This window comes from Athene cunicularia (genome assembly GCF_003259725.1).
Source record: "Athene cunicularia isolate RWA chromosome 4 unlocalized genomic scaffold, athCun1 chr4_part1, whole genome shotgun sequence".
In the NCBI taxonomy this organism is placed as follows: Eukaryota; Metazoa; Chordata; class Aves; order Strigiformes; family Strigidae; genus Athene; species Athene cunicularia.
The window spans coordinates 17723103-17740296 of NW_020799098.1; the positions used below are offsets into that span (position 1 = coordinate 17723103).

The 17194-nt window shown below is 35.1% G+C and overlaps 1 protein-coding gene across 2 annotated transcripts in view; it reads left to right on the forward strand.

Annotated features, from left to right (window-relative positions):
* Positions 1 to 14850, forward strand: part of SLIT2 (slit guidance ligand 2) — a 262728-nt gene extending 247878 nt beyond the window's left edge. For both annotated transcript variants that reach the window (XM_026846673.1, XM_026846674.1), the window contains 4 exons: positions 3405 to 3559; positions 8545 to 8833; positions 13085 to 13296; positions 14377 to 14850. In XM_026846673.1, the coding sequence (XP_026702474.1) occupies positions 3405 to 3559; positions 8545 to 8833; positions 13085 to 13296; positions 14377 to 14618 (898 nt within the window). In that variant the 3' untranslated portion in view covers positions 14619 to 14850. The remainder of the gene's footprint in view (positions 1 to 3404; positions 3560 to 8544; positions 8834 to 13084; positions 13297 to 14376) is intronic.
* The last annotated feature ends 2344 nt before the right edge of the window (positions 14851 to 17194 follow it).

Here is a 17194-nt window from a genome sequence, read left to right on the forward strand (position 1 = left end):
AGGAAGGAAGGAAGGAAGGAAGGAAGGAAGGAAGGAAGGAAGGAAGGAAGGAAGGAAGCATAATCTATTCACTAATTTGTAAATTAAGATGGGAAGTTGCTTACAGTGAGAAGGGCAGAAAGGAATTAAAAAACTGAGAAGTTTATCAAGAGATTTACATATTTCATTAAGGAAGTGAAGATTTATGGATAGTACAGGATAAAAAATAAGACAAGTCATACACCACTGAACAGTGATGAGATGCCTGAAATGGAGACCAAAATAAACCTCCAATACAAAGATTCAAATAGAAACTTTATAATATAAATGGCAGTCAAGAAATGTTGTGTGGAAAAGGAGTCAAATGGGAGCTGTAAAGTCTACAGAGGTGCTTGTAGTAGCAACAAAACAAAGTTACAAGCAGATTATTTAATCATTATAAATACAGAGAATCAACAATAACAGCAGTCTAGCTGTGTAGAGTGAATGAGAACTTCTTTACCAACGAGAACTGACTGCAGAACGAGCCATCATACCAAAAGCACTGATCAGTCAATCTGAGTAACAAGATGAGATGATGGCAGTGCCAAGACCAGTAAAGAAAAATAATTTGTTGGAGATGGTTATTCAGGAAAAGTTAATCCATTTGGGGTTTGTTCTGCCTGGAAGTTCATTTTTAAATGTTAAATATTCTTTACACTAAAAAAAGGGAAAAAAAATCAGAAAACTACATTCTGTAAAATAGTTTTCATCATATATTTATTGAAAATATGGGAATATTTCTTCCCAAATCATTAGTCTTTTACAGAGTTCCAGAAGCTTTAAATCAGGGTTTTTTTACAGCTTTTCATTAGGATCTATGCATTCAGCTCTCATTTCTCCACAGGGAAATGGGCTAGAAGTAATGCAAGTGCATTGGCAGGAAATAGTGCACAGATACGCCTTGTGTTTATTTCCCCTTTAATTTAAACCACCCTTACCTAGGAGGGCTCCTCTTTCTGCAATAATTTTTTACCAGTAAAACACTTTAAACTAGAAACTTTCAATAATCATTCTTAACAGAGACACATTCCCTTTACAGATTATGTTTTATACATCCCTGGAATGACCTCTTGCTATAAAAATGCATGTTCTATGTTGCTCTCATCCTTTTAAACAGTATTGTGATAAGTTGTAAAATAACTTTTCCTTGGCATGGGAACATTACTTTAGGGTTCTTGCTTACTTAAGTTAAGAAATCATATGCATTTTGATTTCTTAGCACAACTTTTCTCCTGGATTCATTGAAATGTGTAAATAAATTAATCCTGGCACTTTTCTTATTGCTTTGATCACAGCAAAAAAACCTCTTAATACCTTGAATAGACCTTAGTCTGTATGAATGATGAACCCTGACCTTTTCCTTTCCTCCATGGAACCTGGCAGTCCCTCCCCTGCCCACTCCTAGAAAGTGTTTATTCTGCCAGTGTATGCCCTGTTGTGTGTTTGCACTTTCACATAGAGCTAAGTTTATGTAAAGCATGCATGCTACCATGCAGATCTTTTATCCATATTGAGCTGAGTCTGTCCACGTAGTTAAGAGGTGGTAATAAATAGCTAAGAAGCTATTTAATGTCTCACAGCTGTAAACAACCAAGTGAGCACTTCTGATCTGTTCCAGGACAAAAGCAGTTAGGTTAATTAAAATATCGCTTAGGATGTTATAAGGTAATTTGCTTGATTTTTGCCTTGAGATTTAGGAAGCTAATCCCTTTCAGCTATACTGCTTTCCTAATGAGAAGAGCTAACCGACTGGATGACTGTTCAGTCCGTCTCAGGCTCTCATACAATTGGTTCATTTAAATAACTTTTTTCAAAGGCTTAAGCTCACTTATTTAATGGTGCCCTGAAGCAAATAAAGGCTCTCATGGGAATGGTTATAATGTCTGGTCTCTGGACTACAGCTCGTTGTCATAACTTCCATGCAGCCATACATTCAACTCTTAATTCTCCAGTGGAAAATGGACTAGAAGTAAAGTACAATCATATTCAGTCCCAGAATTGAGTAATAATATTCTTCCTTCTCTGATGTACTTAAACTGTGTTCAGCTGCAGAGTAGTTACCCTGTATTTAAACATTTGCTGTGTAGATATTGAGGCTGGTAAGTTTAGGCAGCCATTTTTGTTCTTAGTAACTTGTGTAGTCTTGTCCTTACACAGCTAAGTGCAGTGCTTGAAACAAGCCTTCTCTGCATGACACCCTTCAGCCAGTCTCCTGCTAGTGGATTCATACCTTGTTAGTAAGCAGAAGGAAATATGTAGGCAAGAAAAAAAATGAATACAGTTATTCACCGTTCTAGCCAGAAGCTGAACACACAGAAACAACCATGCCTGATAAAAATAACAAATTACTTTATTGCTAACATCAGTGGAGTTATCTGGACCAGTGATGTGATTTTGTATATTAGGGCTAAGGTTAGATGCAGTTCCAAATTCCATGAAATAGTAGGTTTATGTATCACTGGAGTTGACTCAGGCCTTCATACATGCAAAATATGTAAACGCAATACTATGCAACGTGTAGGACACTGACACACACATGTGCACAAATAAGAACTTGAAATAACATGAGATTAGAATCATAGAATGGTTTAGGTTGGAAAGGACATCCAGTAATCTCCTAGTTCCATCCCCTTTCCCGTGAGCAGGGACCACTAGCCCAGGTTGCCCGAAGCCCCGTCCAACCTGGCCTTGAACACTGCCAGGGTGGGGGCAGCCACAGCCTCTCTGGGAGACCTGTCCCGGTGTTTCACCACACTCATTTTAAAGAATTTTTTTTTTTTTTTTAAACGTCATCTTTTACTTTATAGATTCTATCTAATCTAAATCTACACATTATTAAAATAGTTAGATCACTACAGGCTCTGGTAAAACATCTCTCTCTATCTTTCTTATAAGCCCCCTTTAAATATTGAAAGGCTACAAAAAGGCCTCCCCTAAACTTTCTCTTCTCCGGGCTGAACAACCCAAAATTTCTCAGCCTTTCTTCACAGAAGACATGTTCCAGCCATCTGGTCATTGTTGCAGAAGAATCCCAAAATTTTTTTTTGTTGTTCAGCTTCCTGCCTAGTAAATGTATTTCAACTGAAGTTTAGATTATCTGTATTTACACAGTTCATTATTTGATGAGGACAGGAATAACTTTGAATGAAAAAGGGTTATTAAATTATAATACATATTATTAATAGAGTGTTATTGAAGGGGTATTATATTGCATTAGCTCTTAAGCATACATGCATGTCCTTGCTTAAAATCTAGTTTTCAGGAGACGGCGCTCCTGTAGAAGTTATATTCTGAAGCTCTATTAAGTCTTAAAGAGGAAGAAGAAAACCCATTCTAAACAGGCCATCAATGGTTATAAATTAATATTAATGTTTATTTTGCAGTGTGGAAACTATTAATGATGGCAATTTCCACATTGTGGAGCTGCTAGCTGTGGATCAGATTCTTTCGTTATCTATTGATGGAGGAAGCCCCAAGATAATTACCAATTTGTCTAAGCAATCCACTCTGAATTTTGATTCTCCACTCTATGTAGGAGGTAAGAGGATCTTCCTTCTTCTTACTAACGGTATGATAGTTAATTTACTGTGGTAACATGCATTAATAAACACATGGTAAGAGACTCATTCATTGAGATAACACCTTAAGATGATACTTCGGTTAATCTCAATAGTTTCAGTTTTAATAAATAGTATGTTCTGAAACTGTACCTGTTGCTTTTTCATGAGTGTGGATATTTGATGCCCACTGTAAAACTGTGATTTTTCAACTGTTATGTAGCTTTTTATTATACTGAAGAAGTGTGTTTTACATTGTTTAGCTACCTGAAGATTCAGTAATGCCTATTCAGCAAGTGTAGAATGGTAGCATTCTATTTTGGACATGATTTACATTTCACTGTAGAGGTATCTGCACGAAATGATAGCAAGGTATAATGCCATGAAGTATAATTTATGTCTAGAGATCTTATTGATTAGGGCTGATAGGAGTTATGACATTAGGGAAGAAGGGAACCAACTGGACAGTTGCCTTACAGTATGTGACAGGGTTTGTTGTTGGTTTTGTTTTGTTTTGAGAAGAAATAATTGTTTGTTTCAGTAAAACTGCTAGTAGGTGATTGCGGAGATAATCTACTGGAAACATTTTTGATCATTTGCTGTAGTTTGCTTTTTAGAACTGGATTCAAGCCTTGTTTTAACCAGCAGTTTTTGTTGAATTTCTGGTGGACCTGCATAATCTAGGTAAAAGAGTCAGAAACTTCAGCCACAGCTTTGTGCCTTCTCACTGTCCTTGGTGGCAAGTTCTTAGTGACCAGAGATTCAGCATGGTTTTAAAATACTGCTGATCTTTTACCAGTCTTCATCTTCTATTTAGTTTAACCATACACTCTTATAGAAGACAAGTAAGGAGTCTCTTTCTGATCTGTTCTTTCTGTAAAAAGAATATCTACATTCTTTTTCATTTTGTCAAATTCTTAAGAACTGTTCTGTGCCTGAGAATAAGTTTTTATATTTGAGCATCTTGCCTTCTTGAAAAAAATTATGCTACCAGTAGTACATTTGTGACATGCCTATTTTCTCTACAAACCACAAGGTGCTATTTATCCTCTTTCTAAATATACAGAAAATCTCAGGGTAGTTGCTTAGATTTATCTTCAATAGAAGAGAAAAACAGGAAGCTGCTTTGATACCCATGAAGAATAGTCTATTTCTTCTATACAACTAGTATAACAAGTGCCTCAGTTACAGATGATGGGGGATAAATTGACTTTTATTGCTGAAAATCCCTATTCTTACACTGAAACACTTTGGCTTTTTTGTCAGATCTTTTCAGATTTTGTCACTTCTTCCTTCCATCTAAGATAGGAAGTACAGGATAAAATTCAACATTAGTCATCACTCCCCATATTAGGAGAGAAAATATTTAATATTATCAAATGTATGAGCTTCCTTTAAAATTACTCCATATCATGAATCTTCAAAGGAGGATTGCCTTGTGGAAGTACATCTGCATTTTTTAATGTATATCATTTCTCTTATTTACATAGTGTCCTGTGCCACATTTTTTGAAAAGATAGATGGTCCTAAAATCAAGGAAGACACTGTGTGCTTGCTTACTTGTATTGTCAACATCAGTTTGTTACTTAATGACTGCTAAGGCAAATTTTACTCTTTCTTGAAAAATAAGCTTAGTGCAGAATGATCCCTCTCTCTGTCTGTTATGGGCACCTTTTGATTACATTATGCTAGACTGCCAACTAGAAACATATATTCTGTGCAGTGCTAACACTTGTTGATTTGTGACATATGGTTCTACTTGCTTCTTCACCTTGCAGATCTGTGTCTCCATTAGGAGATTATAATTTTGAAGTATCAGAAGAAATAGGTTTTGGAAATAATCTTTTCTTTCAGTGGTTTGAATCCTAAGAGCAGAAGCCTTTTTCATCCTAGTGCGTATTCTTTAGAGAGGTCCTGTGTTGCTTTATTTCTATTCTTCACATTCAGAATCAGGCAGACAATTATTTCTGCTGTCATAGAAAAGAAAGCACATTAGTACAAAATAAAGCAAAAAAACAGTAGATTGATATTCAGCTCTTAAACTTTTCTGTTCTTTATGTTTATCTATTTGTGATCTTTAAAATTCTTGAGAGTTAACTTTCACTCTTGAATCTTTATATTACCCATCTTTCTTATCCAACTGTATCTAGAATTTTTAGAGAATATGATCACACATTTCCATCAGTTAAGAACTCAAATTCTCACTAGAATTTTATGCAGTATTTTTATCTTTGCCAAAGTCTTAGTTTGACACCTATATCATCATGTAGCTTACACTTACTCTTATCACCTTCCTGCTACGATGGCATTTCTGGTAAGCATCACCTCAGCTGGCAGGATGAATTTCAGACTTGACAGCAAGCCCTTCTATGGTGTTTCTCTTATTCTCTCTCACCCCACCTCCCCTTTCTAATTTTTTTTTTTTTTACAAAGTTATTCTTGGGTCACAATATTTAGGTTGATTTGAATGCGGTAATTTAACTTTATTTTTACAGAAAGTGGACTAATCAATTTATACACTTACCTTTTTTTTTGATCTTTTTGCAACTGTATGGCACTCTTGTGTGGTCAGAATACACACGCTAGATATTTTTCAGTCTTTCTACAACAGATTTCAGTAAATCATACTGAATTCCATGGATTTTTATAAGAAATCTTAAGGGACAATCTGTTTCTTCTCAAAAATTCTTCAAAGGGGTCACAGACTTCACTGATACTTCACATTCTCCAAAATTAGAACATATTTTACTAGTTGATAGTGGCACCTTGTTTCATGGAAGCCCCTATTTTTGAGATGGGTAGGGCATCAGCTGCTTTTCATTTGTGCCTCCTCTGTTCTAGCAGCTTCTAGAATGAGATACTTGTTTTGACAGTGTTATTGTATGACTGCTATTTAATAGGGGTCTTGCCATTTGCCTCCTTGAGCAGTAATTTGATAATTTACCTGTAAACAGGTTCAGTGACCAAAGCTTGGAACTATTCTCTTACCTTACCAAACATAGAGCTGAAATATTTGTCTGCATCATTTCTATGGCAGTTCTTCCCTAACTGATGAAGAACTTTTATCTAGAAATTATCTAAGAAATATTGCTAAAGAATATGAGCAGCTTTTGCACACACTTTGGCCTTCTAACACTTGGTAACTGGCTAGAAGACGTTAAAAGTGTATAAGCTAAAAGCTTGTATATATTCTTGCATTTTGTTTCCACATGTCTTCAATATTGGAGATTATAGACAAAAAATTCTCTGTATCACATGTGATATACTTCATATTGTTTGGTGCCATACATGTTTATTTGGTTCCCAGAAATCATACCTCAATTTTCTGACACTTAGAAATATAACATCTAGTTTAGCTTTGCATTGGTGTACTTTGTTTTATGCAGCTTTTATTTTTATAATGGATAAATTCAGTGCATCTATTCTGTTACTAGATACCCCAAGCCATATGCCTGAACATTTGCTGAGTGTTGCCTTCAAGGGAGACATCAGGGTGAAGAGGCCTTGCTGACTCTGTCTTGTCCCTGAATTTTGAGAATATGGCAAATATATTTTAGGAAATAGAAACTAATGTTTGTTTGCAGTCTGAGTTGTTTAGTATAACAGTCTCAAGACTATTTTACTTAACTGATAAGATCAAGGAAGACAGGGCTTTTCAACAGTATCAATGCAATATTGTTCATTTCTATAATCACTAAAGCTTAGCACAAATGAATCACAATAACCTCTAAATGAAAGGCAGGTTTACTTCATTAGGTTGCATAGCACTTCTGCGTTACTTTTAACTGTTCAGAGTAACTGCATAAAACCATTAGAAGTATCAGTTTACATGGTTAAGAAACAACTATGCAGAACCTCTTTCTGTGGTTGCTATCTAACTAAATACCAGAATGAAAATTGTTCATTTTGCCTAGGAGTAAACCTGTACAGCTGTGTATTTAGTTTAAGGTAAACAAATCCTTTTCTAACGCTCAGTACACTTTGATTTCCTTTACTTATTAGTCTCAGGAGTTATTTAGGCATTTATGTATTCATTATTTAAATGTAATACCTTAAGTACTAACTAATATGGGCCAATATGTTGGCGATAAGTTTAAAAAAAAAAAAAAGTGGAGTAGAAGTAGAAGAAACTTAATTTTTACAAGGAAACAATGTTTAATAGTAATGTTCCTTCTGATTTAGTCTTAAATGATTAACTGATCACAACAGAATAACAATCACATAGACCTACTGCTCTAATTACACCTGTAACAACTATATACTACAACAGCAGAATTATGCTGAAAATGGTCAATATCAGGGAATACCTACATATAACTATTTTGATGTTGAATTATTGTTACTATTGACTGTCTTTGCTTTGAACTGTAATGGCAAACTATGTGTGGCTTTTTTGTTAAACTGGTTTTGAGACATGCAAAGGAAAAATATTTTTCAAAGTAATGGAACCTCATCCTGTTGAGCTTTTCTGCCCAAGAATTTTCACTAGCAAAATTTCACATATTAAATGTGTATGCCAGCTTCACATTGATGAGCTGGTCCTGCTAAATTCTTCTGGATTCGAGTATTTTAGAAGCTTAAAAAAACCCATGTATCAGCCACTAAATGTCAACCACTTTTGTTTTCCCAAGATTCAGAGACTATGTACTATCCTGGACTTAATTGCACTAGGTTAAAACCAGGCATGTATCTGAACCTTTTCACAGTTGTGAGCTTCCTGTATAAAGTCTTATATACATCTCTACTTGGATCTAGACACTTTTGGGTTTGGAGCTGGTTTACATGCATGCTTGACAACCAGGACAATTTCCAAATTACTAGATCATTGCTCGTGGGTGTAGGTGAATATCTAAGAATAATTAATTAGGAAGAAATATTTCTTTTAAATTGTTTTAAAAATAGACAAAGTGGTACAGAAAATTGTACCAAAGATTACATTGATCATTTTCCGTTATTAATTTCCTAGGCATGCCTGTGAAAAATAACATAGCATCTTTACGCCAGTCTCCAGGACAGAACGGCACCAGCTTCCATGGTTGCATCCGTAATCTATATATCAACAGCGAGCTCCAGGACTTCAGAAATGTACCACTGCAAGTGGGAATTCTGCCAGGTTGCGAGCCTTGTCATAAGAAAGTTTGTGTGCATGGAACATGCCATGCTACCAGCCAATCTGGCTTTTCCTGTGAGTGCGAAGGAGGATGGACCGGACCCCTCTGTGATCAACAAACTAATGACCCATGTCTTGGAAATAAGTATGTCCTTCCTCAACACAGAACAGTACTATAACATTCATATAAGCCTCCTGTTATGTGTATTTTTTTCATAAAAGTTCACACTTTCTTCAGCAAGAAACAAAATATCCTGGGCATGTAGAAGTCAAAACATCATCCAGGTTATAGTATATTTTTTCCATAAACTTAATGAGGAAAAGTCCTCAGTTTATGGGAGCAGATACAGACATCTCACTCAAGTCTGCCTAAAGCCTGGGAAGTGCTCTTGCATACTTCTATATGAGCTTCTTCTGTAATGAGGTACACTGATGCAAGTGTTGGTATGACACTTGATACAAAAATAATTTAGATGTTACAAATGGAAAAAAATAGCTATTGGCTTATTTATAATTGTATAGAATCAGGAAATAATTTTTTTATTATTATTATTATTCCCTAATGTGTTTTAAAAACTTGATTCGATAGATATATCTAATATTTTCACAGTACCCAGGTTTTAGCAGGAAAATATATTCCTACCATTATGGTATACTTCTGTGTAAGTCGCTGTGTGCTAATTTTTTTTTCTTTGACTAGAACATTTTAGATTGTCTATACATATGTGTAGAGAGAAAGCGAAAGTTATGTATATATGTGTGTATGAGTATTGATATCTATGCATTTTCATCTTCTAAATTTATTATAGAGACAGATGCAATTTTTTTGCTCATGGTCTCCCAGTACAAGATCAGAAACTTCAGAAGTTCAAAGTTCTTCAGGATTTATTAGTCATGGGTAACAAAAACGTTATTCTGTTTGCCCTTACCATTGTCCTTACTGCAATTTGGCAAACTTTTTTTTTTCTTTTTGTAGAATAAAATAAGCCTGCTTGGTTCTTTCAGCCACTGCCATTTCAGTGCTCTCACCTATATAACTTTTTACTTTTGAGGACCTGTGGTCTGAGCTTGCTCAGAAATTCTAATAAGATGATTAATCCTCAACTCCCATATAAAATGATGTTAAAGTGATCTTTTCACATACTGTGTGGAGAGTCTCACCCTTTAAAGCTTTATACACCAGTTAGCATGCTTTACAATGCAGTTAGCAATGTTTACATTGATTATGGGCTCTTTCAGTACTATTAAGTTTTGAACTCTTCCCCAAGCTACAGCAGTGAATTTTTGAGGAATATCATTATAGCATTTTGTTATTTATGGGACTTTTTCTTACCCTTCCTTCTCACTGTAACTTAAAAGATAAAGAAAGGAAGTCACAGCAGGTTAAAAAATACAAATGCGATGTCTATCACATCCATTTTCTACTTCAGGAGTCAAAAATAACATGGAACTGTAACCACCAAGTTCTATAATAAGAAAAGCCAAAAAATTTCTTTGAACTGCCCTTGAAAAATTAGATTCTATATATGTTCTTATAACTATACATATCAGCACCCAAACAGTGCTTTTTGCAGTATATTACAAGACTTGGCAAGTATCGGATACAGGCAGTATCAAAGATAGAATTAAATGAGCATAACATCAGTATTTTGTTAGCCCTTGAAAGTATTGGGTTTGTTTTGGCTGTATACAGTGCTGTGGGCTTTTAGGAGAGAAAACCAAACCAAAATTGTTTATTTGGAGTGGAGGGTTTTGTTGTTCTTTAGTTCCTGTGGATTTTGATTCTTGCATTTCTTGATTCATCTCTAAATCCTGTCTACTGAGTTAACTGCATTTTGTCCATCCAATACAGTATAACGTTGCACTTTATTTGAGAAACAGACTTGTCACTGTGATCTCTGTTTCAAAAACATAGGGGATCTTTTGAGGAATCCTGCACACCATGCAAAGGCTTAAGGCTTAGATTTATTTTACCTAAATCTAGGTTCTTGACTTAGGAACACAGTGACCAAAGTTTGCTCTGCACTCAGTACAGGAATAAACACATTTCTAAAGAGTAAATTAGATCTCTAGTGGTCTAATCACCCTCTGGATTTCTCTCCATGACTGTATAGGGAGATTATGGCAATTATACATGTAAATTGAGTGCCTGACATAGGTACCTAAAATTAGATCAGATGAAACTGTGCCCAAGAGTTTGCACTTAGCGTGATGTTCCTTTCAGTACAGTCTGAAGATGAAATTTAGGGCTTCAAAGAACAGGTGGAAGCAAAAGTATGAGAGTTGGCATTAGCCATGATTTAATCATCTTCTAAGTCAAGCAGAACCTTACCAAAAATCCTGACACATATTGCTTTGATACCTAAAAGAGCCTGTATAGAATATGACATGATGTCAGCGTCACCTGAGTAACTTCATAGATCAGATGTCCTAAAAGTGGTTGTGTTGTAAATGGTGAACAGATCAAATGCTGAATTTAATGAAAACTAAGCAAAAGCTATTTGCTCTGTGATACTGTCCAAGCCTTCAATTTTGAGTTGCTTAATCTAATAGACTTGGAATATCAGACTTCAACCACAGGAACAGTTTGGAATATTGTAGGGGACGCAGTTGCTTCAAAAGTACAGTCTCTTGAATAATAGGGAAGCTGGAGGTGCTTAGGCTATTTGTTATATTTGAAGTGCTTTATCCCAAACTGGATGTGAATGGAGGCTGTGTGTTGTGCATTCCATTTAAATATCCTGTCATGAGACTGACTTCCATATTTTTTCCTCCAAGTTACACCATGCCGAAGTATTTGCACAGAATTAAGGGTACAGATGGAGAGTTGTAGATGTCATTGATGAGTGAAACTTGTTGATGTTTATAAACTAAAAGTTTTAAATAGTAAATGCAAGTTTGTCAAAATTAGTATTGTTCATTCTTTTCAATTTTACCAAATGTCTTACTGTACTGAAGGAGTAGAGTACAAAGGAAGAAGTTTCCAGAAATACAGACTGTTATATAAAAAAAATTCAAACTGAGATATTTTTCTTATCAGAACTCTTCTTTAACTATGAAATGTGATTTTTATATTATTTTTTTTCATCTTCAAATTGAAACAAAGGATTTTATTTTTGATCTAATGGGATTATTTTCTTCTAATCTAAAGCACTTATTTATTTATATATTTAATTAGATGGCTGTCACAACCTACTAAGGAGGTTGTGGACTCAGGGAATCTTACAATACAGACAAGCAAAGCATTAGAGGAGAAACATTAGGGAGGGTGACTGTGACCTTGAACATCAGGATTGCATTCCTCTACACAGGAATATTCACTGTGGTCTCCCAAGGAAACAGTATGTAGATAGAATATTTGTGTTTCAAGATAACAGTTAAAGAAAAGAACATTATTTCTAGGAAGAAAGTTATTGACCCTGTTCTACCAAATGAACAAAGGGAAGTGATTTTATTGCAAGTCATTGGTGTTTTCAGAAGATGAATTTCCCTAATCTTCACTTTACATCTAGGAACACGTAATTCAATATCCTCCTTTGGGGAAACACCACCTCTCTCTAGAGAGCTCTCAAGAACATACCAGCTCTGTGTTCCCTCCCATACTGATGTATATCAGAACTTAGCAAATGCAGGTTAACTCACAGCCTTTTTTGTCTAACAACAAGATTTGAGCCTGCCACAAATGTTTACCGAAGTTCAACTGAGAGTAGCTAGCTTAATCACTTGGGTAAGACTTCATAATATGCAACCTCTTCTAGTGTGAGTTTCTGCATGAGTACTAGACGAGTGTTGTTGGCTTTCAGTGATGTAACGACCTGCCTCATACATTGTATGACCACACTACTGGCAGTTGGCAGTGCAGACTAATAAATATATTTGAAGGAGGAGCATGTGTTCAACTTTGAAACTGCCATTGCTTGGGTCCAAAAAGTTTCAGTTAGGAAGTGCCTGACCTTTGTGCTGGGAGCTCCATACTTCATGAGTGACAATATGGTTTTTTTTTTTATTATATATAACCAGAATTTCAGGTGAGTATCCTTCTTCTCTACTTAATTCTAGTGGATTTTATTTGGGCTTGGTTGTGCTGTGCTCAAAAGCATGCTGAAAATTTAGGTAGACAGGAAATGTTGGATTTGGTAACTGTGGCCTGTAAATGTCTTCCATAACACATCTACAGTGGCTGTTTTCTGGTGAGACAGAGTTCTGTACTGCAGCTTGTTTTGTGTAAATCTGCATACCAATTATAAACCACTTCACTGCATCTCACTGAAAAAGTCCATTAGAAACAAAAGCAATTTCTTCTGAGTACAGTCCAAAGTATTTGTAGTTAATGTTGCTTAGCCTGAACTTTGATGAATAATTTATTTTTATTCTCTTGGGCTTGTTTCCCCTGTAGATGTGTGCATGGTACCTGCTTGCCGATCAATGCATTTTCATACAGTTGTAAATGCCTGCAGGGACATGGGGGAGTCCTCTGTGATGAAGAGGAAATGCTGTTTAACCCCTGCCAATCCATCAGGTGTAAACATGGCAAATGCAGGCTTTCAGGACTTGGGAAACCATATTGCGAATGCAGCAGCGGATACACGGGGGACAGCTGTGATAAAGGTAAAAAAATATTAAAAATCATTTTGTTATTTTGGTCTTAGAAAAGAGGGGTTTTTATTAAAACATGAACAGCCAAAAACATTACCAACTTTTTTTTCCCCACAATACACACATTTGTTGCTTTTTTTTTTTACCATAAGAATTTATCTTGTTGAGAGAAAAATCAAACTTTTCCCATGAATTTCTTTACATTTTGAGGATTTTTTCATCAACTGTTTTGCTGTGAAAACATTTCTTTTTTCAATTTTATTCAGAAACACATTTTTACTATATTTAACTATTACCTTTTACCTGCTGTATCTTTCTGTATTTATTGTTTCTCTACATTCTGCAACTGAGAAGCCAAATCCAATGATTCTGCTCCTAGTTTTATCACAAACTCTACTTTTGACCTCTCAGCTTCAACTGATTTATCACAGCGAATTATGCAGGTGAGATGGATGAAAACAGGATGACTTTTCCCCCTACCTTTTTCTTTTTCCTTTGTCTATCAAAGCTCTCCCTCCCTCTCTTTCCCTTACCCCAGATGGCATTTATTTTGTACTGCACATAGATATGAATAGAAGAATATGGTTGTAGAAGTTTTAACAGATGTCTCATTTTTAGCTGGTTTTATACCTCAGTAATTTATGAAGTTAGTGGAATGTAACTTGTATTAAATAACAGTTTGAATAATATTAAACTCCAGGTCTAATAAATTAAATTGCATGCTCTCTGAAACATTTCCCCATGGTAAACAGAACCAGCTGCAAGCAGTGTAGGAACAGAAGATGTGTATTTTTATAAAAGAGGAAAAGATTTAAGCTTCCAATTTTCTTGTCATTGTAATAGCTTTGTATTTATGGTTTACATATACATAATATAAGCTTTACTGAAAATAGGAGTTATAGGAAATAAAACTCAGCATTAATCAAATTCTGTTTGGTAGAACCACTAGTTTCCAATATACAGTCTGAGTCAAACTTTAAAATATCAATCCCAACTGCAATTAGAAACACAGCGCCTTCCTTAGCAGTGTCAACCATTCTTTGACCTGTGTCTCAAAAGTGTATCTCTTATCTTAAATGTTGTTTCCTACAGAAATCTCTTGTCGAGGGGAACGAATCCGAGATTTCTACCAAAAGCAGCAAGGGTATGCTGCGTGCCAGACGACCAAGAAGGTATCGAGACTAGAATGTAAAGGAGGATGTTCAACCGGGCAGTGCTGTGGACCACTAAGGAGCAAGAGACGGAAATACTCTTTTGAATGCACTGACGGGTCATCATTTGTGGACGAGGTTGAAAAAGTGGTGAAGTGTGGCTGTACAAATTGTCCTTCCTAAGTGTCCCTGTCACACTTGTCTTTTGAAAATGTTGTATACTTATTGACCGTGTCGGACTAATTAATGCTTCATAGTGGAAATATTTGAAATATATTGTAAAATACAGAACAGACTTATTTTTATTATGAGAATAAAGACTTTTTCTTCATTTGAAAAAAGATTCAAGTGCTTGAACTGAGACTTCTCATAACCAAGAGGAGCTTTGAAGAAAAAAAAAAAAAAAAAAAAAAAATGCAACAGAGATGAGAAACTTTAACTGCTTTTAACATGGATTCTTCTTTATAACATGCTGAAGATACACTGACACCATACACATGTGACTTTCAACTTAACAGCTCAGAGATGAAATATTGACCAGAACATGAGGCTTGGTTTTTTTCACTTTCATATCAGTATATTTTATTGTCTTGACAGACCGTACCAATCACATATGGATGAGGAAGCATTATGAGTGAAAAGAATCAGATTATGCAGAAATAACAATTGTTTGAAATGCATTTTATCTTTTGGAATTATTAAGCATCTTGAGAAGATGATGTCCCATTTAATGGATGGGAAGTGGGAGATATGAGAATATACTATAATCCTGAAATCTCCTAATGATGTATACTTTTATGTCAGCATGTTAGCAAAAGAAGCATAAAGTGTTTATCTGCCCTTTTCCAGTATTAATTTTTTGTAATATAAATGTTTCGGGGATGATGAAAATAGATTATTGATGGATGAATTAGTAATAATATGGATTTCTGTTTCTATGAGTTCTAAACAGCTCTATACAGTATTCGGTTTCATTGAGAAATATTTATTGTATCAAAGTACATTGTACTTAACCCTTTTAGGCCATCCCTTTTACTGTTTTTCAATGCTTTAATATATATTAATTTATATTTGTCCCAGTATTTTTGTTGGGGTTTTTTTTTAAAAAAAAAAGGACGTAAAAATCAGGATTTTTTGCAATAGAACTAACGTAGCATGTCGTCTTGGGGTAAATGTTTTCGATCTGGTTTTTCCTCTCCTTCTCCTTCCCTTTTTCTTTTCCTTAGAATCTGACCACTTGGTGTCACTGAATCTGAGTGATGACAATCTGCAGTTTTCACATACAGCAGATATTCAGGACACCTTCCAAGAACCCATAATGTATGACAGAAAATGTCTTTACACTAGGTGGCAATTGTAGAGAAGTTAATTTTCCCTATATACAGTACTTACAGAAAATAAGATGGCGTGTAGAAAATTATATTAGAAGGTAGATCTTTATAAATTAATATTCCCATGGAGCATTTTACCTTTTTTATAAAAAAAGAAAAAAAAGGCTGTACTGTCAAGAACTGTGACTTTCCCCAAATAATAAAACTACTTTACTGCCCTATGTTCCCCATGTTAACACGTTGCTGCTAAATTATAATGTAGAATTGGTAATCAATAGTGGGTTGTGTTCTTCTTTCAGTAAAACCCAGGGTACCCTGTAAAAATGCACATGGTTTTCAATTTTATTTTATTATTTTTTTTACAAAAAAGTTAGATGTACATGTGTAATGCAGTGTGCTTTGTCTTATTTGGACTGATATCAGTAATGCTACTGATGTTTGTAAATTAAACAGATATTTACTTCATTAACAGCTTTTATTTGTATTCTTCTGAGAAGTTTAAATTGTCTAACAGCCTTTAATTAAACATCTGTAGTTGCAAAAAATATTTGGTAAAAAACAGAATAAAACCCAACCCTAGATCTATTGTATTCATTGCTGAAAATCTGAAGAAGGAATTAACTTGGTATTATTACAGCTACAGGCAGTGACATTTGAAAATGTTGGTTCATTATGAACGCAGCAAAATTAGCAAAAAACTTATAAATAAAGTACACTGCATGTAAAGGCAAATTGAGTCTATCCTAATATTTTAATAGTTACACAAACTGCAATTTGACAGTTGTTTTCTTCAGAGGGATTCATTTTCACTAATCTTGTACTAGGTATTTTAAATTTAAGCAATCGGATGGGATGCTATTTAACCAGGTTTCTGTAACAGAATTTTTACAGATAAGTCTCTATTTGTTTTCCTTATTCTACTTTAGCATTTGTCAAAATATCCAGTGAAACAGTCTCTGGAATGAGGCCTTCTCTGGAGTTTCTACGACTTCTAAATAAACTTCTGTAAATAGGGGTGGCTTTGAGGAAAAAAAAGCCATTTTTGCATAACAATAATTATATAGCATTTTTGGAGAAACAGTATGTTTTTCTGTGTATGATCAAAATCCCTGTGCCAAGTATTGGACTGCTTTCTGTCCTCATACTGACAAGAGAAAGAGGAACTTTGCACGGCATTCAAGCAATGCTAGCAGGTACTGGTGATCCTGAGGCCGTCATGACAGGGACTTTACATCTCTTAGCAGAACCAAACAAAAACTTGAGAATTTAAAAAAAAAAAAAAAAAAGCCACCAACAAATAACTTTGGCACCTATCCCTCTAGAGGAATATAAGGTACCTACATCAAACAGTGATTCCGTTCACCTTTGAGACCTGGGAAGTCCTGTATTCTCACCACTGAAAGTTCTTAGGCATCAACAAAGTGTGCC